We start from the raw sequence: 27289 nt of genomic DNA, 5'->3' as shown, positions 1-27289 counted from the left end.
TGAGGATTTTCTTTCTTTTTTGGGTCACCCTGCCTCGATGGGAGACGGCCGACTTGTTGAAAAAAAAAAATATATATATATATATATATATATACAGTGGACCCCAGGTTCGCGATGCCATCGGTATCCGATAAATCCGGTATTCGATTCTCGAAAAATTTGCCTCGGTTCCTGTTGCAAAACCCGGAAAACGCGATTCGTCTGAGATGTGTCCACGTGTGGCCTGAACTGCCCCGTGTGTGCCAGTGTTTACAAGCCAGCCAGTGTGCTCGCATCTAAGGATACATTCGGTACATTCCATATTATCACAGTGTTTTTGGTGCTTGTTTCTGCAAAATAAGTCACCATGGGCCCAAAGAAAGCTTCTAGTGCCAACCCTTCGAGACCAAGGGTGCTAATGACTATTGAAATGAAGAAAGAGATGATTGCAAAGTACAAAAGTGGAGTGCATGTGTCGGAGCTGGCCAAGTTGTATACAAAACCCCAATCAACCATCTCTACTATAGTAACAAGGAAAACGGCAATCAAGGAAGCTGTTGTTGCAAATGGTGCAACTGTGATTATGAAACAGTGACCGCAAGTGTTAGAAAATGTTGAGAGACTGTTATTGGTGTGGATAAATGAAAAACAGATAGCAGGAGATAGCATCTCTCAAGCGATCATTTGTGAAAAGGCTAGGAAGTTGCATGACAATTTGGTAAAGAAATTGCCTGCAACTAGTGGTGATGTGAGTGAATTTAAGGCCAGCGAAGGTTGGTTTGAAAGATTTAAGAATTGTAGTGGCATACATAGTGTCATTAGGCATGGTGAGGCTGCCAGTTCAGACCAAAAAGCAGCTGAAAAATATGTGAAGGAATTCAAGGATTACATAAGACAGTGAAGACTTGAAACCTGATAAAGTGTTTAATTGCGACGAAACAGGCCTGTTTTGGAAGTAATTGCCAAGCAGGACCTACATTACTCAGGAGGAAAAGGCACTCCCAGGAGATAAGCCTATGAAAGACAGGCTTACTCTTCTGATGTGTGCCAATGCTAGTGGTTATTGCAAAGTGAAGCCTTTATTGGTGTATCACTCAGAAACTCCCAGAGCATTCAGGCAAAAGAATATCCTCAAGGCTAATTTGTGTGTGCTGTGGAGGGCAAACACTAAGGCATGGGTCACTAGGAACTTTTTCTATGACTGGTTATACCATGCATTTGCCCCCAATGTGAAAAATTACCTAATTGAAAAGAAATTAGACCTTAAGTGCCTCCTGGTATTGGACAATGCTCCTGGTCATCCTTCAGACTTGACAGAGCGACTTTCTGGGGACATGAGCTTCATTAAGGTCAAGTTCTTGCATCCTAATACCACTCCTCTCCTGCAGCCCATGGACCAGAAGGTCATTTCAAACTTCAAGAAACTGTACACAAAAGCTATGTTTGAAAGGTGCTTTGTAGTGACCTCAGAAACTCAACTGACTCTAAGAGAGTTTTGGAAAGATCATTTTACCATCCTCAATTGTGTAAACATTATAGGTAAGGCTTGGGAGGAAGTGACTAAGAGGACATTGAACTCTGCTTGGAAAAAACTGTGGCCAGAATGTGTAGACAAAAGGGATTTCGAAGGGTTTGAGGCTAACCCTGAGAATCCTATGCCAGTTGAGGAATCCACTGTGGCATTGGGGAAGTCCTTGGGGTTGGAGGTTAGTGGGGAGGATGTGGAAGAGTTGGTGGAGGAGGACAATGACGAACTAACCACTGATGAGCTGCTAGATCATCTTCAACAGCAGGAGGCCAGACCTGAGGAAACTGCTTTGGAGGAGGGGAGAGAGAAATTGAAGAAGTTGCCTACTTCAAAGATTAGGGAAATGTGTGCAAAGTGGCTTGAAGTGCAAAGCTTTTTTGATGAAAATCACCCTGACACAGCTACTGCAAGCCATTAACCCTTTGAGGGTTTTGGTCGTACTAGTACGTCTTACGCGTAGGGGTTTTTGACGTACTAGTACGCATAAATTCTAGCGGCCTCAAATCTCGCAGGAAAAGGCTGATAAGCCTAGATGTGAGAGAATGGGTCTGTGTGGTGGGTGTGCGCAGTAGGAAAAAAATCTGGGACCCAGTGGTGCATTGTGGGAATGCCATCATAGTACACAATTTCCACCGTGCCCTGCGGTAAGAAGTTCCTCACTCCTCGGCGAATTGGGACACTTTTGTTCCCCAGTGACAGTTCTAATACAGATGGAAGTGACAGTGAAGATGAGTTTCAAGGTTCTGGTGAGGTTTTGACCGAAACTAATGACCATAATATGGGTAATAGTGAGGAAAACCCAGACAACCCACAGCCTTCCACCTCTGGTGCTGGGCCGTCTTGTTCACGTTCAGTTGTACCAGAATCAAAGAGGAAACTCCTATTTTCCAAAATCCCAGACTCAGATGTGAGCATTGGTGATGATAATGATAGTGATTATGAACTACAAGCTCTTCAAACTTGTTCCAAGAATGGAGGAGGAGGAGGAGGCAGAGGAGGAGGAGGCAGAGGAGGAGGAGGCAAGAGGAGGAGGAGGCAAGAGGAGGAGGAGGCAAGAGGAGGAGGAGGCAGAGGAGGAGGAGGAGGAAGAAGAAGAGGAGGAGGAGGAGGAAGAAGAGGAGGAGGAGGAGGAGGAGGAGGAGGAAGAGGAGGAGGAGGCAGAGGAGGAGGAGGCAAGAGGAGGAGGAGAAGAGGAGGAGGCAGGAGGAGGAGGAGGAAGAAGAGGAGGAGGAGGAGGAGGAGGAGGAGGAGGAGGAGGAAGAGGAGGAAGAGGAGGAGGAGGAAGAAGAAGAATACGTAATGTTAACAATAATACATAATAATAATACATAATAATAATAATACATAATAATAATAATACATAATAATAATAATACATAATAATAATAATAGGTAATAATAATAATATGTAATAATAAATGTTCACCCATGACAGTAACAAGATAAGGGGAGATAACATCTGATAAGTGCTGACGTTTGATGAGGGTAAATGAGGGTAGAGCTGATGCCAAAAGATGAGATGAACATCGCCCTCCCTTTGTTTTTGCTGGTATACTAACATTTCTGTCTGTCTATTTGCCTGTCTGTCAAGCTCCCTGTCTATCCATCTAGCTCTCTGTCTCAGAGAGCCACAAGACTGCGTCATCACTTTTACTCACATCTTCAAGCAGAGTATAGCACTTTGTCTGGGTTTCTTGGGTTATCCTAGGTAATTTATACTATGTATACTTGTATTTATGTGTACCTGTGAGACAGAGATAGACAGACAGATAGAATGAGGGAGAAAGATAATTAGATAGAATGGAGGAGGGGAAGCAGCATCCGACCCCATTGTTTTGACAGGCCGGAGGGGGAAAGAGTAATGAGCCAATATGTCACTTTGACAGCTGCCGACTCCTTGTAATTTACACTATGGACTAGGAGGACAAGGAGAAGAAGGAAGAGTAGGGGGAAGAGGAAGAAGAGGAGGAGGAGGAAGAGTAGGAGGAAGAGGAATAAGAGGAAGAAGAGGAATAAGAGGAAGAGGAGGAGGAAGAGGAATAGTAGGAGGAAGATTAGGGGGAAGAGGAGGAAGAGGAAGAGGAGGAGGAGGAAGAGTAGGAGGAAGAGGAAGAAGAGGAGGAGGAGGAAGAGGAGGAAGAGGAAGAGTAAGAGTAGGAGGAAGAGGAAGAGGAGGAAGAGGAAGAGTATGAGGAAGAGTAGGGGGAAGAGGAGGAAGAGTAGGGGGAAGAGGAGGAAGAGGAAGAAGAGGAGGAGGAGGGTGGAACACTAGTACACTGGTACTGGTACACTAACATTTCTGTCTGTCTATTTGTCTGTCTGTCAAGCTCCCTGTCTATCTGTCTATCCGTCTAGCTCTCTGTCTCAGAGAGCCACAAGACTGTGTCATCACTTTTACTCACATCTTCAAGCAGAGTATAGCACTTTGTCTGGATTTCTTGGGTTATCCTAGGTAATTTATACTATGTATACTTGTATTTATGTGTACCTGTGAGACAGAGATAGACAGACAGATAGAAAGAGAGAGACAGATTGAAAGAGATAGAATGAGGGAGAAAGATAAAACACCATTGTGTATGACACCATGTTTCAGAGTTCCACAAGCTGCAGAACTAATAGGAATATGTTCAGTGACTGTATATTGGTATATATATTATAGAACAATAATAATAAACAATGTTTTGTATTGTTTGTTTTTGTAAACAAGTTTTGTAAACAATATATTGATAATTATGTTTGTGTGCTTATTGTGTTGTATACAACGAGTGTATATATGTACATTGCACCTTACTTTGGTCTCATAGGCCACATAAGTTATGTGAAAAAATAAAATAGTGAAAAAAACAACAAACCTTCAAATACAAGTAAACTAAAGTTTACCGGGTGAGCGGCAGTCGCCGCTGTTGCCATACGCGGCTCATTTTCTGCAAACTTCATGCATCCATATCTCCGTAAGTATTGATGGTAAATTTTTTTTGTTTATCCTATAATGTTTAGAAAAAAAAACTCTATTTTTTCATAAGAAAAAATAATTTTTTTTTTTTTTGAAATTTGGCCGACCCTGAGAACGAGTTTCGGAGAGGGCCTGTCGACCCTCAAAGGGTTAAATTCTTCAGTTTGTGTGCATTAAACTTAATATTTCATGTGGTAAAAGTTTTTTTTTTCATACTTTTGGGTGTCTTGCACGGATTAATTTGATTTCCATTATTTCTTATGGGGAAAATTGATTCGCTTTCCAATAATTTTGGTTTATGATGAGTTCTCAGGAACGGATTAATATCGCAAACCGGGGGTCCACTGTATATATGTTCTTTCAACACACTGGCCGTATCCCACCGAGGCGGGGTGGCCCAAAAGGAAAAACAAAAATTTCTCCTTTTACATTTAGTAATATATACAGAAGGGGTCACTAGCCCCTAGCTCCCGGCATTTTAGTCGCCTCTTACAACACGCATGGCTTACGGAGGAAGAATTCTGTTCCACTTCCCCATGGAGATAAGAGGAAATAAACAAGAACAAGAACTAGAAAGAAAATAGAAGAAAACCCAGAGGGGTGTGTATACATATGCTTGTACATGCATGTGTAGTGTGACCTAAGTGTAAGTAAAAGTAGCAAGACGTACCTGAAATCTTGCATGTTTATGAGACAAAAAAGAGACACCAGCAATTCTTTTCTTCTTTTCTTTCAACAAATCGGCCGTTTCCCACCAAGGCAGGGTGGCTCAAAAAGAAAAAAGTTTCTCTTATTAACTTCAGTAATGAATACAAGTGAAGAGGGTACTAGCCCCTTGCACCACCAGCAATCCTACCATCATGTAAAACAATTACAGGTTTCCATTTTACACTTACTTGGCAAGACGGTAGTACCTCCCTGGGTGGTTGCTGTCTACCAGCCTACTATCTACTCACATATATGTATAGTATGCAAAGTTATGGAGAAGATTATCTGGAGAGGAGTGGTGAAACACCTAGAAGAGTAGTGGAGCACCTAGAAAGGAATGAGTTTTATACACGATAACCAGCACGGTTTCAGGGAAAGGAAATCCTGCATCACAAACCTACTGGAGTTCTATGACAAGGTGACAGCAGTAAAACAAGGGAGAGAGGGATGGATAGATTGCATCTTTTTCGATTGTAAGAAGGCTTTCAACACAGTACCATTCAAGAGACTGGTTGAAAGGCTAGAGGAGCAGGCAGGAATAACAGGGAAGGTACTGCAATAGATCAGGGAATATCCGACAAGAAGGAAACAATGCATATTGGTCCATGACAAGGTGTCAGAGTGGGTGCATGTGTCGAGTGGGGTTCCACAAGGGTCTGTCCTAGGTCCAGTGCTGTTTCTGGTATATGTGAATGACATGGCAGAAGGATAGATTCAGAGATGTCCCTGTTCGCAGACGATGTGAAGCTAATGAAGACAAAACAAACAGACAAGGATCAGATGGACTACAAAGGGATCTAGACAGGCTGCAAGCCTGGTCTGATAAATGGCTCCTACAGTTTAACCCCACCAAGTGCAAAGTCATGAAGTCTGGGGAAAGGCAAAGACCGCAGATGGAGTACAACCTAGGTCAGAAGCTGCAAAACTCACTCAAGAGAAAGGATCTTGGGGTGAGCATCATACCGGGCACATTTCCTGAGGCGCACACCAACCAAATAACTGCTGCAGCATATGAGTGCCTGGCAAAACTGAGAATAGCATTTCCACATTTAAGTAAGGAGTCATTCATGACACTGTACACCGTGTATGTCAGACACTGTACACTGTGTATGTCGGCCTATATTAGAGTATGCAGCACCAGTATGAAGCCTACATCTAGTCAAGCATGTCAAGAAATTAGAGAAAGTGCAAAGGTTTGCAACAAGACCAGTCCCAGAGCTAAGGGGTATGTCCTACGACGAGAGGTTAAAGAAACTCAACCTGACAACACTGGACAACAGAGGAGACATGATAATGACATATAAAATACTGAGAGGAATTGACAAGCTGGATAAGGACAGAATGTTTCAGACATGTGACACAGCAACAAGGAGACACAGCAACAAGATGAAGACTCAGATGAGTCACAGAGATGTTAGGAAGTATTTCTTCAGCCATAGAGTGTTCAGGAAGTGGAACAATCTGGAAAGTGATGTAGTGGAGGCAGGATCCATACATAGCTTTAAGAAGAGGTATGATAAAATTCATGGAGCAGGGAGAGAGAGGCCTAGTAGCCACTAGTGAAGAGGCAGGGCCAGGAGCTGTGATTTGACCTCTGAAACCACAAATAGGTGAGTACACACACACTATATATACACACCTGTCTTATTGCTGTCATCATCTGCTGTTACTGTCTGCTTCTGCTGTTGCTGCAATAGAAGGAACATTTGTTATTGAACAAAAAAATGTTACTTGCTGCTAGGTGAACACTGACAGCAGGTGTAACTAAGACCCAGGTACCTACTTACTGCTAGGTGAATACTGACAGCAGGTGTAGCTAACACCCAGATACCTACTTACTGCTAGGTGAACACTGACAGTAGGTGTAACTAACACCCAGGTACCTACTTACTGTTAGGTGAACACTAACAGCAGGTGTAACTAACACCCAGGTACCTACAGCCTCTCCTCACTTAATGACGTACTCATTTACCGACGACTCAGATTTACGATGGGCTCTCTGACCAGTATTCATACCTAAATAATGTATGTTAGAGCTGATTTCCTCTATTCTGTTTATTACAATATACAGTACACTACTGTATAAATATAAACGGTGCAAAGGTGACATTAAAACAATATCAAAGATGGCTGACACAAACCCACTACCATTATAGTATGCTCCTCACTTACCGACGAATTCATTTATCAACAAGGTCTTAGGAACAGAACTCCATCGTTAAGTGATGAGAGGCTGTACTTACTACTAGATAACACTGACAGCAGGTGTAAGGTAACTAACACCCCAGTACCTACTGACTGCTAGGTAAACTTTACAGGAGAACTGACTGTATATAGTGGAACTTTATAAGAGAACTGACTATATAGTGGAACTTTATAACTGAGCCAGGTCACTACCAGCCAGGTCACTACGAGCCAGGATAACAACAGAACGACAGCAGTGACGGCGACAAACGAGGGGTGGTCAAGCATGTCGTGCTGTCCTGAAGAAGGTGCCGACCCAGGCACCAAGGAAGAGGACGCAACAGATGACTGCAACACAGATGTCAAAATCAAGGAGGATGTCGCCGCTGGTGAGCAGGTAGTGCTGATAGCGCAGGTAGACCCCACGCAGGTAGTCTGACAGCAAGTGCATGGTGTATGTCTGGCTGTCAGGTCCTCTCTCTGGCTATCAGTTTGTCTGGCTGATGGCTTTTCTGTCTGGCTGTCAGTTTGTCTGTCTGACAGTCTGTCTGGCTGACAGTCTGTCTGCCTGGCTGTCAGTTTGGCTGTCAGTTAATCTGTCTGGCTGTCAGTCTGCCTGGCTATCAGTTCATCTGTCTGGCTGTCAGTCTGCCTGGCAATCAGTTTGTCTGTCTGACTGACTGTCTGTAAATCTGTCTGGCTGTCAGTTTGCCTGACTATCAGTTCATCTGGCTGTCAGTTCGTCTGTTTGGCTGACAATTCGTCTATTTGGCTGACAGTTTGTCTGTCTGGCTGTCAGTTTTTCAGTTTGTCAGTGACAGTGAGTTCTGAAGCTATCAACACAGAGAGCTCTAAACACACAGGGACCTCTCCCGCACACAGACTGAAAGCTCTATCAGTGCCAACGCCAAACACCAAAATGGGAAATGCCGGTTGCCACACGCAGATTAAAACACACCATACAGCAGCAGTGTCACCGCTAGTCAAACTCACGCAGCCATAGCTTGAACCCCAACAGCCACATCCCTACAACAATTCCACCATAAAAAAAAAACGTGAATTCGCATTTTAAGACACTGCAAAATGCACAAACGTTAAAAACAAACATGCGTTTGCTGGCAATTACCCACAGGAAGTAAGAGATAAGACAACCAAATACGGCAATTCAAAACGACAATATACACACACACAATCCACATGGTGTTATACACACATACGTATTACATATGTTGTATATTCACGGAGAGCTCTAGACTCATAGGGGTAATATAATGCCGAGGGAATGCTGGATATTTCTATGTTAAAATATATTAGAGAATTTTGTATGGTAAAACACCTGTAACACTGGTGTTTGTTAGTCAAAACACCTGCAAGACTGGTGTTTGTTACTGAAAACACCTGTAATACTGGTGTTTGTAAGTTAAAATGCCTGCAACATTGTTGTAAGGTAAAACACCTGCAACACAAATAAAATACTTACTTGTGTTTGTTACTTAAAACACCAATAACACTGGTGTTTAGTAATTAAAACACCTACAGCACTAAAGTTTAGTAATTAAAACACCTGCAACATTAGTGTTTGGTAATTAAAACACCTGCAACACTGGTGTTTGGTAGTTAAAACACCTGAAACACTGGTGTTTGGTAGATAAAACACCTGCAACACTAGTGTTTGGTAGTTGTAACACCTGCAACACTGGTGTTTGGCAGTTAAAACACTTATAACACTGGTGTTTGGTAGTTAATAACACCTACAACACTGGTGTTTGGTAGTTAAAACACCTGAAACACTTGTATTTGGTAGTTAAAACACCTACAACACTTGTTTGGTAGTTAAAACACATGCAACACTGGTGTTTGGTAGTTAAAACACCTGCAACACTGGTGTTTGGTAGTTAAAACACCTGCAACACTGGTGTTTGGTAGTTAAAACACCTGCAACACTAGTGTTTGGTAGTTGTAACACCTGAAACACTTGTGTTTGGTAATTATAACACCTGCAACACTGGTATTTGGTAGTTAAAACACCTATAACACTGGTGTTTGGTAGTTAATAACACCTACAACACTGCTGTTTGGTAGTTAAAACACATGCAACACATGTCTTGTAGTTAAAACACATGCAGCACTGGTAATTGTTACTTAAAACACCAGCAACACTGGGGTTTGTAGTGTTTATACATCAGAACACCCACAACACCAGTGCTTGTACATTAAAACACCAGCAACATCAGTGTTTTTACATTAAAACACCAGCAACACCAGTGTTTGTACCTTAAAACACCAAAAATACAGCAGCAACACTCACTGTGGTGGTCGTGAAAAAGTCTTGGTCATGGTCGTCATCATCGGACAGCAGCAGCCGAGGTTTCCGATTGACAGCTGGAAGGACGGATGCTATTGGACGGGTCGCTTCCTCCTCCTCTGACCAATCAGAATCACTCTCCTCATCCTGTAACAGATTCTAAATCAAATTCAAATTTATCTAATACAGTAGTCCTGGTGCTGGGGAAAGAGATATAGACAAAGATATGCAAATTCCAGAGTTACAACAAGCAACACCACTGGAGATGGTAAACAAGGTGATGATGCTCCGAGGAATAGTGCAGATACACTACAAGTAAACAATGGTGGAGGCACCGTTGCTAGTACAGGTGCTGTAGATAGTGCGGAGTCTGAAAAAATGCTCCAGTAGAGAACGCAGTCACAAGAAAATCACAGCAAACAAATCCATGCAAATTCTATGCCTTGGATATCTGCAGGCGTGGAATATCTGGGAAAACAGGTGGGATGTGCAATTTTAAACATCCCCAAAAAATGCTGCACCCACATGACAACAGAAGAATGCAACTCTTCTTCTTGTAATTTATTTCACCCAGAAATGTGTCACTCTTCAGTCCAGGAAAGTCAATGCTACAACCTATATTATCAGGCACACCATCTAAAAGGAACACGAAGTTACAGATCACCCAGACTATGGAAAACAAACCAGGGAAGCCACAACTACTCCAGAAATGGAGGTTTTTTAGTGCCAGGAAAGTAAAAAAGCTGGCAAGAAATGACAGAAATCCTACACCAATTCAAATCACTTCCGGAGCAGAGTCACAATCAATAGCCTCCACTCTATAACAACAGATATTAGTGCCAGCAAACAAAGTCCCTCAACATACCATCAATATGATCACATTTATCTTTGGAGATATACAGAGTCTAAAACCAGCAACAAACAACAAAATATCTTTCATTAGTGGATTGCTCACGGAGACAAATGCAATGTTTGTGGCTTTCTCAGAGACCCACAGAAAGGATCACTTTGACAATGAAATATGGATACCATATTATAACCTATACAGATGTGACAGAGTAAACAGGCAACAATGGGGGGTGTTTGGCCTGTATGTCACAGAGTCACTCGCATGCTTGGAACTACTAAGCACCTCAAATGATGTAGTTGAAGTTTTGGCAGTAAAGATCGAAAACCAAAACTTTGTCATTGTGGCTGTATACAAGCCTCTGGATGCTGCTTCCCAATGATTCCAGGAACAGCTTTTGAAAATTGACCACTGTCTGGAAAATCTCCCAATCCTGCCCGAAACATCTTGCTGCTGGATGAGTTCAACTTAAGACACCTAAAATGGAGGAATATAGCAAATAATGTTAGCAGAGATAACCCCAGGAGGCAGTTCAGATGAAAATTCATGCACACACGAACTATTAAATCTCTGCAATACATTCACCTTAAACCAGCAAATAGTGGAGCCAACAAAGTAGTATTCTGAGTCCCTTATTGTTCCTCTGTTATGTGACTGACCTGCCCATCAGTGTCAAGTGTAAGCTTCTAATGAATGCTGATGACAGTGCTCTGTTAGTGTCAGGTTAAGACCCATGAGATACAGCTAATGTATTATCACTAGAACTACAGTCCTGCAGCAAATCCTTAGTAGACAACAAATTTTTGTTACACCTCGGGAAAACAGAAGCCATACTCTTTGGCACGAAACAAACTGAAAAGGTTAAATAATTTTAATGTCCGTTGTAATGGGGAACCCATCACTTCAGCATCCTCAGTGAAATATCTAGGAATTTCCTTTGACCCATGCATGTCAGGAGAATTGATAGGGAATGCCAGACTAAAGTTTCTCTACAGACAAGCAGTGTCCACCTACTGAGGGTCACAGGACCCTATGTCTAGCTCTTATACAATATCACACAGACAACTCTTGCTCTTCACAGTACTCTGCCTTGACAAAAAAAAAACAAAAAACTGAAAAATAAACTACAAATCAGTCAGAACAAAATGTTAAGATTCATCCTGGACCTTGGACCAAGAGAACATGTAGGCCAGGTTGAATTACAACAACTGGATATGCTGGATGTTGAAGACAGAGTAAAGCAACTGAAGTTAAATCACATTTATAAAGTTGCTCACAAACAGTGTCCAGAATATCTTGCCGCCAAGTTTGTCAAGGCTGGAACTAAGGCAATCATAGTACTAGGGGGAGGGAGCACAACTTTGTAGTACTCACAGTAGGTGGTCAGGCTTCAAACACATTGTATTGTACAACAATAAAGGAATGGAACAGACTACCTGCACATGTCAAAGACTGTCACAGCACGATCCAGTTCAAGAGGAGAACCAAAAGGTACCTAATGAATGTAGCAAAAGAAAGGGAGGAGTGACTTTTTTATATAGCTAACACACATGTAAATGTAAATAACTCAGTTTACTTTTTTTTTTTTTTTTTCTTCAACAAGTCGTCTGTCTCCCACCGAGGCAGGGTGACCCAAAAAAGAAAGAAAATCCCCAAAAAGAAAATACTTTCATCATCATTCAACACTTTCACCACACTCACACATTATCACTGCTTTTGCAGAGGTGCTCAGAATACAACAGTTTAGAAGCATATACATATAAAGATACACAACATATCCCTACAAACTGCCAAGTATATTATCTCTTTTATAGTATAATAATAAGGTATTACAAGGACCCCAATAGAAATAAGTCACTCTGACTTTTTTGGGTCATCCTAGGTAATCTACACATATGCTGCTATGTATGATAATGTAACCATATTTATGTGTAGCTGTACCTGAATAAACTTACAAGACTAGAAAATATACTAGACTTCATCTTCACCAACAATGATGATCTGATAAGAAATATAACAATATCAAAGACAAGACACTCACATCACATAACAGAGGTACAGACATGTATATACAGGGTTCCTGACCAACAAAATGTGATCAGTTATGAAGGGACATTCACCAAATTCAACTTCAATAACAAAAACATACAGTAGGATCAAGATATCTTAAACAACACAGATCTAAATCTCTGCCTAGAAAGAGTTAACTCTGTGGCACTTGAGGTCTGCTCAAAGCACATTCCTTTAAGAAAAAGAAAGAGAAGACATAAACTAGAGAGAGATGCTCCCTATACAGGCAAAGATTCACAGAGCTGCCAGTATATCTGAAATATGAAGGGAGGCACTGGTCAGAGAAATAGGAAATATTGAACTTGAGCCTAAGGAATCATACAGGCTACAAGACACTCAGGAAGAACTTAAAGCCATCAATGAAACTGAAAGAAGCCCAAAAATATTTCTTCTCTTATGCCAAATCTAAGGACAAAACAACATCCAGTACTGGACCGCTGCTTAGACAAAACAGGACTTACACAGATGACAGCAAAGAAATGAATGAGATACATACTAAAATCCCAATATGACTGAGTGTTTAGTGAACTATTAACTAAACTAAAAGTAAAAAAATCTAAATGAATTTTTTATGACCGAGACTCAAAATTTGGTCAATCCAAAAATCTCGGAAATTATCCTAACACCACAAGACTTCAAAAAAGCAATAAATGGTATGCCCATGCATTCTGCCCCAGGCCCTGACTCATGGAACTCTGTGTTCATCAAGAACTGCAAGAAGCCCCTATTGTGTGCCTTCAGCATTCTATGGAGAGGGAGCATGGACACAGCAGTCATCCCACACTCACTAAAAACAACAGACATAACCCCACTCTACAAAAGTGGCAGTAAAGCAACTGCAAATAACTACAGGCTGATAGCACTAACATCCCATATCATTAAAAGCCTTGAAAGAGTTCTATGAAGTAGGAGCACCACCCATCTATATACCCATCAGTTACACAACCCAGGGCAACATTGATTTGGAGCAGGTCACTCCTGCCTGTCCCAACTACTGAATCACTATGACAAGGTCTTACATGCACTGGAGGAAAAACAAAATGCAGATGTAGCATACACAGACTTTGCAAAAGCCTTCGACAAGTGCAACCATGGTGTAATAATGCACAAAATGTGTTATATAAAGGAATAACAGGAAAAGTTGGTAGATGAATATATAATTTCCCCAATAGAACACAAAGAATAACAGTAAACAGAGTAAAGTCTGAGGCAGCTACTGTGAAAAGATCTGTTCCACCAGGCAGAGTACTCACTCCCATCCTGTTCCTCATCCTCATATCTGACACAGACAGATGTGTAAACCACAGAACTGTGTCTTCCTTTGCAGATGACACCCGAATTTATGTGACAGTTTCCTCCACTGAAGACACCACAAGACTCAAAGTGGACATCAACCAAATTTTTAAATGGGCTGCAGAAAACAACATTAAGTGCAATGAAAAGAAATTTCAATTACTCAAGATATGGAAAACTGGAAGAAATCAAAACTGCATTGGAGTATAAAACAAATTCCAATGATAATGTCAGAGGATCTCACTTTCAAAGACCACAACAATGTATCTAGCACCAAAGAAAATGATAGGATGGATAATGAGAACCTTCAAAACTAGGGGTGCCAAGCCCATGATGATTCTCTTTAAATCACTTGCTCTCTCTAGGCTGGAATATTGCTGTACACAAATGGCCCATTTCAAGGCAGGCAAAACTGCAGATCTGGAGAATATACAGAGGACTTTCATGGCATGTATAAGTATGATAAAGCACCTAAATTACTGGGAATGGTTGAAGTCCCTTGATTTGTATTCCTTGGAATGCAGGCGAGGAAGATGCATGATAAGATACACTTGGAAAATCCTAGAGGGATTAAAACCAAATTTGCACATGAAAATCATTCCCTACGAAAGCAAAAGACTTGCCAGGAGATGCAACATCCCCCAGCGAAAAGCAGGAGCACCACAAATACCCTAAGAGACAACATAATAAGTGCCAGGGGCCCAAGACTGCCTCCATGCATACATAAGGGGTATTACCAACAGACCCCTGGTTGTCTTCAAGAAGGTGCTGGACAGGCACCTAAAGTCAGTACCTGACCAGCCAGGCTGTGGTTCGTATGTTGGATTAAGTGTGTCCAACAGTAATAGCCTGGTTAATCAGGTTCTAATCTACCACAAGGCCTTGATGTTCTGGGGCACTGACCCCCGGAACACCCTCCACGTATACTCCAGGTACTAGACAGACATTAAACCCTCATGTAGCACACAGACATTAAATCCCATTAACCAACTAGCCAGTCTTAATGGCTCTGGTGTACGAGATAGATTTTAAACCCTATTAACCAACCAGTCTTAATTACCATGGGGTAGTAGATATTTTAATCCCCATTAACCAACCAGACTTAATGATCCTTGTATGGTAGATAGACATTGAACCCTCATACAGTAGACAAATATCAAACCCTCATGCAGTAGATAGACATTAAACCCTCATGCAGTAGGTAGACATTAAACCCCATTAACCAACCAACCAGTTTTAATGACCCTCATGTAGTAGATAGACTTTAAACTCTCATGCAGTAGACAGACATCAAACCTACCATCATTTTTGAGCTCCAAGCAGGAATGGGCTTACTCTTCAGACTACCTTCGTCGTCGCCCTCGACCTCATCCTCGCTGGCTGTCTCGTCCGGACTCAACGTGTTCTTGGAGTTTTCCTCACTGGATGAGACATCGTGCAGGCCAACCTTGTCATCGGCCATAAAGGCCGAGGAACCGATGATAAAGGGCAGCGCCTTACTCTCATAGGGGTCCATCACAGTGTATACAGCAACTGTACTGTAAAAATACCAGTATTATACCAGTATTATACCAGTGAAGAACAAAAAGGCACAATACCACGACTGCCCATAGGAGAGAGGACCTGCCCATAGGAGAGAGGACCTACCCATAGGAGAGAGAGGACCTGCCCATAGGAGAGAGAGGACCTGCCCATAGGAGAGAGGACCTGCCTATAGGAGAGAGGACCTGCCTATAGGAGAGAGGACCTGCCTATAGGAGAAAGGACCTGCCCATAGGAGAGAAGACCTGCCCATAGGAAATAGGACCTGCCCATAGGAGAGAGGACCTGCCCATAGGAAATAGGACCTGCCCATAGGAGAGAGGACCTGCCCATAGGAGAGAGGACCTACCCATAGGAGAGAGAGGACCTGCCCATAGGAGAGAGAGGACCTGCCCATAGGAGAGAGAGGACCTGCCCATAGGAGAGAGGACCTGCCTATAGGAGAGAGGACCTGCCTATAGGAGAAAGGACCTGCCCATAGGAGAGAAGACCTGCCCATAGGAAATAGGACCTGCCCATAGGAGAGAGGACCTGCCCATAGGAGAGAGGACCTGCACATAGGAGAGAGGACCTGCACATAGGAGAGAGGACCCACACAAAGGAGAGAGGACCCACACATAGGAGACAGGAACTTATTATTTTTTTTTATTATCACACTGGCCGATTCCCACAAAGGCAGGGTGGCCCGAAAAAGAAAAACTTTCACCATCATTCACTCCATCACTGTCTTGACAGAAGGGTGCTTTACACTACAGTTTTTAAACTGCAACATTAACACCCCTCCTTCAGAGTGCAGGCACTGTACTTCCCATCTCCAGGACTCAAGTCCGGCCTGCCGGTTTCCCTGAACCCCTTCACAAATGTTACTTTGCTCACACTCCAACAGCACGTCAAGTATTAAAAACTATTTGTCTCCATTCACTCCTATCAAACACGCTCACGCATGCCTGCTGGAAGTCCAAAACCTCCTTTACCCCCTCCCTCCAACCTTTCCTAGGCCGACCCCTACCCCGCCTTCCTTCCACTACAGACTGATACACTCTTGAAGTCACTCTGTTTTGCTCCATTCTCTCTACATGTCCAAACCACCTCAACAACCCTTCCTCAGCCCTCTGGACAACAGTTTTGGTAATCCCGCACCTCCTCCTAACTTCCAAACTACGAATTCTCTGCATTATATTCACACCACACATTGCCCTCAGACATGACATCTCCACTGCCTCCAGCCTTCTCCTCGCTGCAACATTCATCACCCATGCTTCACACCCATATAAGAGCGTTGGTAAAACTATACTCTCATATATTCCCCTTTTTGCCTCCAAGGACAAAGTTCTTTGTCTCCACAGACTCCTAAGTGCACCACTCACCCTTTCCCCCTCATCAATTCTATGATTCACCTCATCTTTCATAGACCCATCCGCTGACATGTCCACTCCCAAATATCTGAATACATTCACCTCCTCCATACTCTCTCCCTCCAATCTGATATCCAATCTTTCATCACCTAATCTTTTTATCCTCATAACCTTACTCTTTTCTGTATTCACTTTTAATTTTCTTCTTTTGCACACCCTACCAAATTCATCCACCAATCTCTGCAACTTTTCTTCAGAATCTCCCAAGAGCACAGTGTCATCAGCAAAGAGCAACTGTGACAACTCCCACTTTATGTGTTCTTCTTTATCTTTTAAACTCCACGCCTCTTGCGACTTGGTCCGACTTGGACCATTTACACAGTCAGTACATATAGGCCAGCTGACAGGGAAGGGACAAGATAGATAGTAGGAGGAGTAATGGTAGGGGTAAGGCAGGTAGTGGAAGTAGTAGTAGAAGTAGTGGTAGTGTAAAGTAGGGAGAGTGGTTGGTGGGACAAAAATAAAAAGGGGGAGAGAAAAAGGAGGCAAAAGTGAATATAGGAGCCAAAGGTAGTAGGAAAGTAGTAGTGGAGTCAGTCAAAGGCCAAGAAAGAGGAGCACTGCAGGAGAGCTAAGAGCCCACAAGGGGTACCAACAAAAACACAGGGGGTGAAAAAATAAAATACACCCAAGGCAGAAGAAAGGAAACCCAAAACAAGAAAAAGGAAAAATAGGAAAGGAGAAGAGGTAGAGAGAGCAGAAGAGACAAAAGAATCAGGTTAAGTCATGTGTGTTCTGAAGTTTGGAGCATCTGACAATGTCATGGGGAAGGAAGGTGTCTACAGAGACAAAGCCACGACTAAGATTCATATAAAGCTGTGTATAAGTTAGGATTCAACGAGACAGTGACTGTGAAAGTTAGAAGTAGGTTGGACAGTTTTAGCAGATGACTAGTCAATAGAATGACTGTGATCTCTGACATGACAGTAAAGAGCATTGTTGGTATCAGCAAGCCTAACACTACTTTTGTACTCCTTGAGTCTGTCAGAAAGAGAATAGCCAGTTTCTCCAAAGTACTGAAGAGGACAAGAGGAACAAGAAATAGAGTAGACACCAGGAGCATCTATAGCGGGAGGAGAGGTATGAACTAGATTACTGCGAAGGATGTTTGGGGAAGAGTAAGTTTGATGTGTAAGGAACGGAGAGAGTTGTCAAGATTAGAAAGACTGGAAATATAGGGAAGGTAGAGAACAAGAGATTTCACAGGAGTAGAAAGTTTGGGAGACAAGAAAGTCTATTTAGCAGGTGAGAAGGCAGAGTTTATGAAATGGGGAAGGTAGCCAAGACATCATCGGAAATGGGGAAGGTAGCCAAGACATCATCATAAATGGGGAAGGTAGCCAAGACATCATCGGAAATGGGGAAGGTAGCCAAGACATCATCATAAATGGGGAAGGTAATCAAGACATCATCGTAAGTAGGGAAGGTAGCCAAGACATTATCATAAATGGTCAAGGTAGCCAAGACACCATTGTAAATTTTTTTATTATTATTAACACACTGGCCGATTCCCACCAAGGCAGGGTGGCCCAAAAAAGAAAAACTTTCACCATCATTCACTCCATCACTGTCTTGCCAGAAGGGTGCTTTACACTACAGTTTTGAAACTGCAACATTAACACCCCTCCTTCAGAGGGGTGTTAATGTTGCAGAGATTATTTGTGTAAACAAACAACACTTCAATTTTTTACATGACTGCTTACACTGAGTAAATAGTGACAGAATAATGATAAAAGTCAATGTTGATACATGATATTTAGAGAGGATGGAGCAAAATAGGATGACTTGGAGGGTGTATAAGTCTGTAGTGGAGGGAAGGAGGGGGTAGGGGTCATCCTAGGAGAGGTTGGAGGGAGTGTGAATGGCTTAGACTTCCAGCAGGTAGAGTGAGAGAGTGAGAGAGTGTGCGTGCGTGCGTGCTAGATAGGAGTGAGTGGAGGCAAGTAATTTTTAAGACTTAGTGTGCTGCTGGAATGTGAGTGAGGCGACTTTTGTGAAGGGGTTAGTTGAACTTGAGTTCTGGAGGTGGGAAATAGAGTGGCTGTATTCTGAAGGAGGGGTGGAATTATTTGCTATTGAGAGACATATCTGTACCTCTGGCACGACAGTGACGGAGTGAATGATGGTGAAATTGTTTCTTTTTCTGGTCACCCTGCCTTAGTGATAACACCACAAACACTGTTACTAATACAGTAAGTCCTCCACTGACAAAAACATTAAAGACCTCCTGAATTGTGTATAATATTCATAATACAGAATTTACAAACATGTTGTGGACTTTCTATATTGTGTATAATAATGATATAATGATAATATTATAGACAATAATGATATAATACACAATACAGAAGAGTCTCATCATGTTTGTAAGTCGAGGACTTTTACTGTACAACAAACTCATCACCAATACCATGAGTACAAGGGTTTTAATAGGCAGTTTAGTAAACCATGACTGATGGATGGAATGCAACTCCAGGCTGAGGGACTAATTATCTCAAATTCCTCCTCATCTTCCACCATTTCTCTGCATTAGGACTGAAGAAGCCACTGGCTAGCTAAACAGGTGTTGTCTGAGTGTCTTATTCACCCCTTAAGGTCAGCTAATAAAAACAAGACAATAAAACAAACAATAAAAACAAGCCAATAAAAACAGCCAGTAAAAACGAGCAAATAGATTAACGCGTGTCAAACCTGGCGGGACTGTCATCCTCGTCGTCAGAATCCGAGTCTTGTATTTCATGCAGCTCGTAGCACCGTCCGACCAGCTCCAATCCATCCGTGATTGCTTGTCTACATCTCTCTATCACGTCGTCCTCGCTTCCTGCACTCTGAAAGACAATTCTGGTTGAGTACATTTCATTTCTCACAAGACGATGACTTCACAGCAAACACAATACAGTGGACCCCCGCTTAACGATCACCTCCCAATGCGACCAATTATGTAAGTGTATTTATGTAAGTGCGTTTGTGCGTGTATGTTTGGGGGTCTGAAATGGACTAATCTACTTCACAATATTCCTTATGGGAACAAATTCGGTCAGTACTGGCACCTGAACATACTTCTGTAATGAAAAAATATCGTTAACCGGGGGTCCACTGTACTTGTTTATACGTGAATGACACAGTTTCAAGAGGTGTGTTGATGACACTGGCTTGCAGGTTTTAAGAGGTATGTTGATGACACTGGCTTGCAGGTTTTAAGAGGTGTGTTGATGACACTGGCTTGCAGGTTTTAAGAGGTGTGTTGATGACACTGGCTTGCAGGTTTTAAGAGGTGTGTTGATGACACTGGCTTGCAGGTTTTAAAGAGGTGTGTTGATGACACTGGCTTGCAGGTTTTAAGAGGTGTGTTGATGACACTGGCTTGCAGGTTTTAAGAGGTGTGTTGATGACACTGGCTTGCAGGTTTTAAGAGGTGTGTTGATGACACTGGCTTGCAGGTTTTAAGAGGTGTGTTGATGACACTGGCTTGCAGGTTTTAAGAGGTGTGTTGATGACACTGGCTTGCAGGTTTTAAGAGGTGTGTTGATGACACTGGCTTGCAGGTTTTAAGAGGTGTGTTGATGACACTGGCTTGCAGGTTTTAAGAGGTGTGTTGATGACACTGGCTTGCAGGTTTTAAGAGGTGTGTTGATGACACTGGCTTGCAGGTTTGACAACACACTTACCATGGGTTTGAACCTCATCCACCAAACCTAAATTCATTTTCAAAACTTTGTTTCTTGGCTTAGTAAACATGTAGTTTACACGTATTAAACTATTGTTAAACAGAAAGAATGCCTCTACCATGGCCGAGAATGTCAGACACACTAGGCCTAATGCTCACAGCCTACTTAAAGCTAGACATAGGTTATGAAGCGGTCAATTTTAATTATTATTATTATAAAAAAACAGAGGTAGCAAAAATACATTATTAAGCTAAATTAAGACCACCATCACTACTTTTGTGTTCTGCGGTCATTATTATGCTAAATTAAGACCACCATCACTACTTTTGTGTTCTGCGGTCATTATTATGCTAAATTAAGACCACCATCACTACTTTTGTGTTCTGCGGTCATTATTATGCTAAATTAAGACCACCATCACTACTTTTGTGTTCTGCGGTCATTATTATGCTAAATTAAGACCACCATCACTACTTTTGTGTTCTGCGGTCATTATTATGCTAAATTAAGACCACCATCACTACTTTTGTGTTCTGCAGTCATTATTATGCTAAATTAAGACCACCATCACTACTTTTGTGTTTTGCAGTTATTATTATGCTAAATTAAGACCACCATCACTACTTTTGTGTTTTGCAGTCATTATTACGCTAAATTAACCCCTTGACTGTCGCAACCCCCAATCCTGAGGTGTCTCCTGGTGTCGCAAAATTTAAAAAAAAAAATTATTTTTTCTTATGAAATGATAGAGAATTTTTTCCCAATTGTAATGACACCAAAAGAATGAAATTTGATGGAAAACTGACAGAATTACGGTCTCACAGAGTTAGTGACCTCGGCTATATTTACGAATCGGCGATTTCGCCCACTTCAAGCCCTATTTTCAGCTAATTTCATTGTTCCAGTTGACCAAACTCATAGCTATTTCTTTAGAACTCTATTTTTTCTATCGATCGAGTACAAGAAACTGCCCATTTACCGATTTCAACTACCCTATAACGTTGTCAGAAATTTGCAATTTGGGCAATTTCACGAAAATCAAAAAATATGAGTTTCAAAATAGTGTCCAGAATGAACAATGCAGACATTCCTGGCTCTAAAATAACATTTTCTTTGTTCATCAGTCACGTCTCCAGGCCCCTCTGATATTACTCTTGCTATTTACTGTTATGCAGACTACTGCAATATTGTAATACACGTATTTGTATAAATAATGTCAACCCATTCATGACTGCATATTAGAATAGCTACTTGAACATTTATTGGACAATGACATCATTTGTTTACTTTTGAACATCGGCAAAAATCAAACATTTCCCCTACTTTGAGCTCCATTTCAAGGTTCTTTTCATAGTAAAAACCAATCAAAATCACCTCTGTTTCTATAATATGTTTTCCATTCTATCAAATGAGACCAAGAAAACAAGAATACAACCATAAATACTATGTGAAAATACACCACAAAGTCGGCATTTTAATAAAAAAAAAAACGGTCAGTTTTTTTTTTCTCATTATGCACTGCATGCTGCAGAATTTTTTTTATATGGTGCACACTGACCACACAGACCCATTCTCTCACATGTGGGCCTACCAGCTTTCTCCTGCTTGATTTGAAGCCGCTAGAATTTCTTCTTCTTTCAACACACCGGCCATATCCCACCGAGGCGGGGTGGCCCAAAAGGAAAAACGAAAGTTTCTCCCTTTACATTTAGCAATATATACAGGAGAAGGGGTTACTAGCACCTTGCTCCTGGCATTTTAGTCGCCTCTTACAACACGCATGTCTTACAGAGGAAGAATTCTGTTCCACTTTCCCATGGAGGTAAGAGGAAATAAACAAGAATAAGAACTAGAAAGAAAATAGAAGAAAACCCAGAGGGGTGTGTATATATATGCTTGTACATGTATGTGTAGTGTGACCTAAGTGTAAGTAGAAGTAGCAAGACGTACCTGAAATCTTGCATGTTTATGAGACAGAAAAAAGGACACCAGCAATCCTACCATCATGTAAAACAATTACAGGCTTTTGTTTTACACTCACTTGGCAGGACAGTAGTACCTCCCTGGATCGTTGTTGTCTACCAACCTACTACCTAGAATTTATGAGTATATATACGTCAAAAATGGTGGCTCGTAAGACATATATATACGACCAAAACAGTCAAAGGGCTAAGGCTTATTTTCCAGCCAAAGTAAACTATGGATAACTTAAACCACAGATACCAGACTCAAGCAAAATTAAGGGTTATTTTCAGCCCATGGCAAACCACAGGGGTTCTAGTGTATTACGCCTGCACGACCACTGACCTCAGGCACGCTTGGCGTCGTCTCTGCAGCAACGACATCTTCATCTTGGTATGTCCTGTTCTCAATGAACTGTGTGTTGGCCAACATGTGGAAGGCATTGTTGGTGTTTGAGATGGTGGTGAAGACTCTATCACTCTCCTCCAACACTCTCTTCAATGCTCCCTCAACCTCATGCGTTCGTGACACTAATCTCTGTAACCAACAATCATTATTTTCACACACTGGCAGTGTCCCACTGAGGTAGGGTGACTCAAAAAAAGAAAACACTACATTTACCACCATTCATTCTCAATGTCTGCCTTAATAGTAGCATACTATTATTACTATTATTATTATTATTACATATTATTACTAAATCTATAATACTCGTACACTGCTAGGAGATTTAAGTAAAAATTTAACAAATACCCAGAAAACTCTAAACCCTCAGGGGGGTCACATAGGAGCCTATAATGAGAGCCAACCAGGGATTATCCAAGGACAGTGAAGAGCCAGCTCTCCTTCCTTGCACCAAGAGCCTCCCACTGACCCCAGGACAGCCCCCTGCCTCTCTTCTGCACCTATCGATATTTTGTTACACGCAAAATATGTTACTCATAAACTGCATAAAGGAAATAAGGTACAGGTTGTCGTCAACTTACCATGGGGTTATGTTCCCATTAATCCATCGGAAGTTGAAAATATCATAAGTCGAATCATCGTAGTCAAAATATTGTTAGTAGAACTATGGTTAAGTCAAAATATTGTAGGCTGAATCATCATAAAAACAAAATATCATAAGTTGAACAATTGTAAAGTTGAAATATCATAAGTTGAGTCATCATAAAGTCAAAATATCATCAGTTGAACCATCGCAAGTCAATATGTCGTCATTCAAACCATCATATGTTGAAATATTATAAGTCGAACAATCCTAAATTCAAAATATCATAAGTCAAATCATCGAAAAGTTAAAAATATCATAAGTAGAACCATTGTAATGTCCAAATATTTCAAGTTGAACTATTGTGAAGTTAGAATATTGTAAGATGAACCATCATAATGTCAAAATATCATAAGTCGAAATATAATTAGTTGAAAAATCGCTAGTCAAGGATTGCCCATATTTGAATTTGAAATAGAATTTGGTGGTACCTGTGAAATGCTCTGGAGTAGCGTAGCAGTGGCGGCGTCAGCGGCCAGACTCCACGACTCAGCGTACTGACAGAGGTCGCCTGGGGTCACCTTGTTGCTTGACCACCAGTGGTCGCTGCTGCTTGTGGCACCACCGCTGCTGCTTGTGGCACCACCGCTGCTGCTTGTGGCACCACTGCTGCTGCTTGTGGCACCACTGCTGCTGCTGTCATCCATTGTACCCTAGAATTGTTGATTGTGTTGAGACAACTTACAAGTGGTGATGTACTAGTAGTGATACTACTAGTAGTACTAGTAATGGTGGTGGTAGTAGTAGTACTACTAATAGTAATAGTAGTAATAGTAATAGTAGTAATACTAATAGTAATAGTAGTTCTAGTACTAACAGTACTAGTATTAGTACTAGCAATAGTAGTACTAACAGTACTGGCAGTACTAATAGTAACAGCAGGAGTACTAGTAGTATTAGTACTAACAGTATTACTAATAGTTGAAATAGTAGTAATGGTATTATGTACTTGTAGTTGTAGTAATAATAACAGTAGTAATAGCAGTAGTAGTAGTAGTAGTCCACATGACTCAAGAAATCGTAATGACACGATTGCAAACAAACCATACCCCCGGCCGGGATTGAACCCGGGTTCAATCCCGGCCGGGGGTATGGTCAGTAGTAGTAGTACTAGAAGTAATAGTAGTAGTAACAGTAGTAGTTCTAGTAGCAGTAGTAGAACAGTTTCAGTAGTAGTACTAGACTAATAGTAGTAGTACTAGCATCAGTACTAGCACAGTGGACCCCCGCATAACGATCACCTCTGAATGTGACCAATTATGTAAGTGTATTTATGTAAGTGCATTTGTACGTGTATGTTTGGGGGTCTGAAATGGACTAATCTACTTCACAATATTCCTTATGGGAACAAATTCGGTCAGTACTGGCACCTGAACATACTTCTGGAGTGAAAAAATATCGTTAACCGGGGGTCCACTGTACTAGTAGTATCAGTAAGATAAGATAAGATTTCGTTCGGATTTTTAACCCCGGGGGGTTAGCCACCCAGGATAACCCAAGAAAGTCAGTGCGTCCTCGAGGACTGTCTAACTTATTTCCATTGGGGTCCTTAATCTTGTCCCCCAGGATGCGACCCACACCAGTCGACTAACACCCAGGTACCTATTTGCTGCTAGGTGAACAGGACCACAGGTGTAAGGAAACGTGTCGAAATGTTTCCACTCGCCGGGAATCGAACCCGGGCCCTCCGTGTGTGAAGCGGGAGCTTTAGCCACCAGGCCACTACTAGTGGCCCGGTAGTTGTAGCACTAGCAGTAGTAATAGTAATATTTGTAGTATTTTTTTTTATTATTATCACACTGGCCGATTCCCACCAAGGCAGGGTGTCCCGAAAAAGAAAAACTTTCACCATCATTCACTCCATCACTGTCTTGCCAGAAGGGTACTTTACACTACAGTTTTTAAACTGCAACATTAACACCCCTCCTTCAGAGTGCAGGCACTGTACTTCCCATCTCCAGGACTCAAGTCCGGCCTGCCGGTTTCCCTGAATCCCTTCATAAATGTTACTTTGCTCACACTCCAACAGCACGTCAAGTATTAAAAACCATTTGTCTCTATTCACTCCTATCAAATATTTGTAGTACTAGTATTAGTAGTAAAACTTGTAGTACTAGTAGTAGTAGTAATACTTGTAGTACTAGTAGTAATAGTAATACTTGTAGTAGTAGCAGTACTAGTAATAATACTAGTAGCAGTACTAGTAATACTAGCAGTAGTACTAGTAATAATACTAGTAGCAGTACTAGTAATAATACTAGTAGCAGTACTAGTAATAATACTAGTAGCAGTACTAGTAATAATACTAGTAGCAGTACTCGTAATAATACTAGTAGCAGTACTAGAAATAATACTAGTAGCAGTACTAGTAATAATACTAGCAGTACTAGTAATAATACTAGTAGCAGTACTAGTAATAATACTAGTAGTAGTACTAGTAATAATACTAGTAGCAGTACTAGTAATAATACTAGTAGCAGTACTAGTAATAATACTAGTAGCAGTACTAGTAATAATACTAGTAGCAGTACTAGTAATAATACTAGTAGCAGTACTAGTAATAATACTAGTAGTAGTACTAGTAATAATACTAGTAGCACTAGTAATACTACTAGTAGCACTAGTAATACTAGTAGCACTACTAGTAATACTACTAGTAGCACTACTAGTAATACTACTAGTAGCACTACTAGTAATACTAGTAGCACTACTAGTAATACTAGTAGCACTACTAGTAATACTACTAGTAGCACTACTAGTAATACTACTAGTAGCACTACTAGTAATACTACTAGTAGCACTACTACTAGTAATACTACTAGTAGCACTACTAGTAATACTACTAGTAGCACTACTAGTAATACTACTAGTAGCACTACTAGTAATACTACTAGTAGCACTACTAGTAATACTACTAGTAGCACTACTAGTAATACTACTAGTAGCACTACTAGTAATACTACTAGTAGCACTACTAGTAATACTACTAGTAGCACTACTAGTAGCACTACTAGTAATAATACTAGTAGCAGTAATAGTAATAATACTAGTAGCAGTAATAGTAATAATACTAGTAGCAGTAATAGTAATAATACTAGTAGCAGTAATAGTAATAATACTAGTAGCAGTAATAGTAATAATACTAGTAGCAGTAATAGTAATAATACTAGTAGTAGTACTAGTAATACTAGTAATAATACTAGTAGCAGTACTAGTAATAATAGTACTACTACTACTAGTAGTAATAATAATAGTTGTAGTAACAGCAGTACTAGTAACAGTAGTAGTAATAGTTACACTAGTACTAGTGGTGTTCTGCTACACCATTATTACCATTACTGCACTGACAAGGGAACACTAAACCCGTATGGGTGACACACCTGGACTCTCAGAGATAAGACAACACAATAATGACCCTTATCACCTTATCTCTTGTTATCAATGATGATGGTTGATCACTGAGGTTATTATGGTCGTACAGAAGATCAGATGACAGAGGGATAAACCCGTAGGGGCCATGATAACCCAGGTACAATCAGGACGGGGAGAGATAAACCCGTAGGGGCCACGAAAAATAAGTAAATCAGGCACAATCACTAGTACAATCAGGGCGAGAAATAAACCCGTGAGGGCCGAGGTAAAGAGCCTGGCTGGAAAGGCAGGAAAGATCCGCCACCTTGGATCAAGAGATGGAGAGCAGACTCACCATCTCTTCGGAGGAAAATAATCAGAAAATAACAAAACAAAAAAATGAGAATTGAGACGTCAGCTGATTGTGATAAACTAT

The 27289-nt window shown here is 41.3% G+C and overlaps 1 protein-coding gene across 4 annotated transcripts in view; it reads right to left on the bottom strand.

Moving 5' to 3' along the window:
- Positions 1-27286, bottom strand: part of LOC128706616 (WASH complex subunit 2) — a 99327-nt gene extending 72041 nt beyond the window's left edge. For 2 of the 4 annotated variants that reach the window (XM_070092851.1, XM_070092864.1), the window contains exons 1-7: positions 27209-27286; positions 23934-24155; positions 22800-22991; positions 19516-19652; positions 15168-15405; positions 9661-9804; positions 6808-6856 (exon numbers count right to left, since the gene is read on the bottom strand). In XM_070092851.1, coding sequence (XP_069948952.1) covers positions 6808-6856; positions 9661-9804; positions 15168-15405; positions 19516-19652; positions 22800-22991; positions 23934-24155; positions 27209-27211 — 985 coding nt within the window. In that variant the 5' untranslated portion in view covers positions 27212-27286. Of the gene's footprint in view, positions 1-6807; positions 6857-7565; positions 8259-9660; positions 9805-15167; positions 15406-19515; positions 19653-22799; positions 22992-23933; positions 24156-26926 lie in introns of those variants that run through there. The other 2 variants (XM_070092857.1, XM_070092871.1) reach the window with 2 other exon arrangements.
- Between the last annotated feature and the right edge of the window lie 3 nt (positions 27287-27289).

Source organism: Cherax quadricarinatus, chromosome 3 (assembly GCF_038502225.1).
Source record: "Cherax quadricarinatus isolate ZL_2023a chromosome 3, ASM3850222v1, whole genome shotgun sequence".
NCBI classification, from domain to species: domain Eukaryota; kingdom Metazoa; phylum Arthropoda; class Malacostraca; order Decapoda; family Parastacidae; genus Cherax; species Cherax quadricarinatus.
Note: the sequence above shows the minus strand (reverse complement) of the source record. Positions and strands in the feature narration are given on the sequence as shown.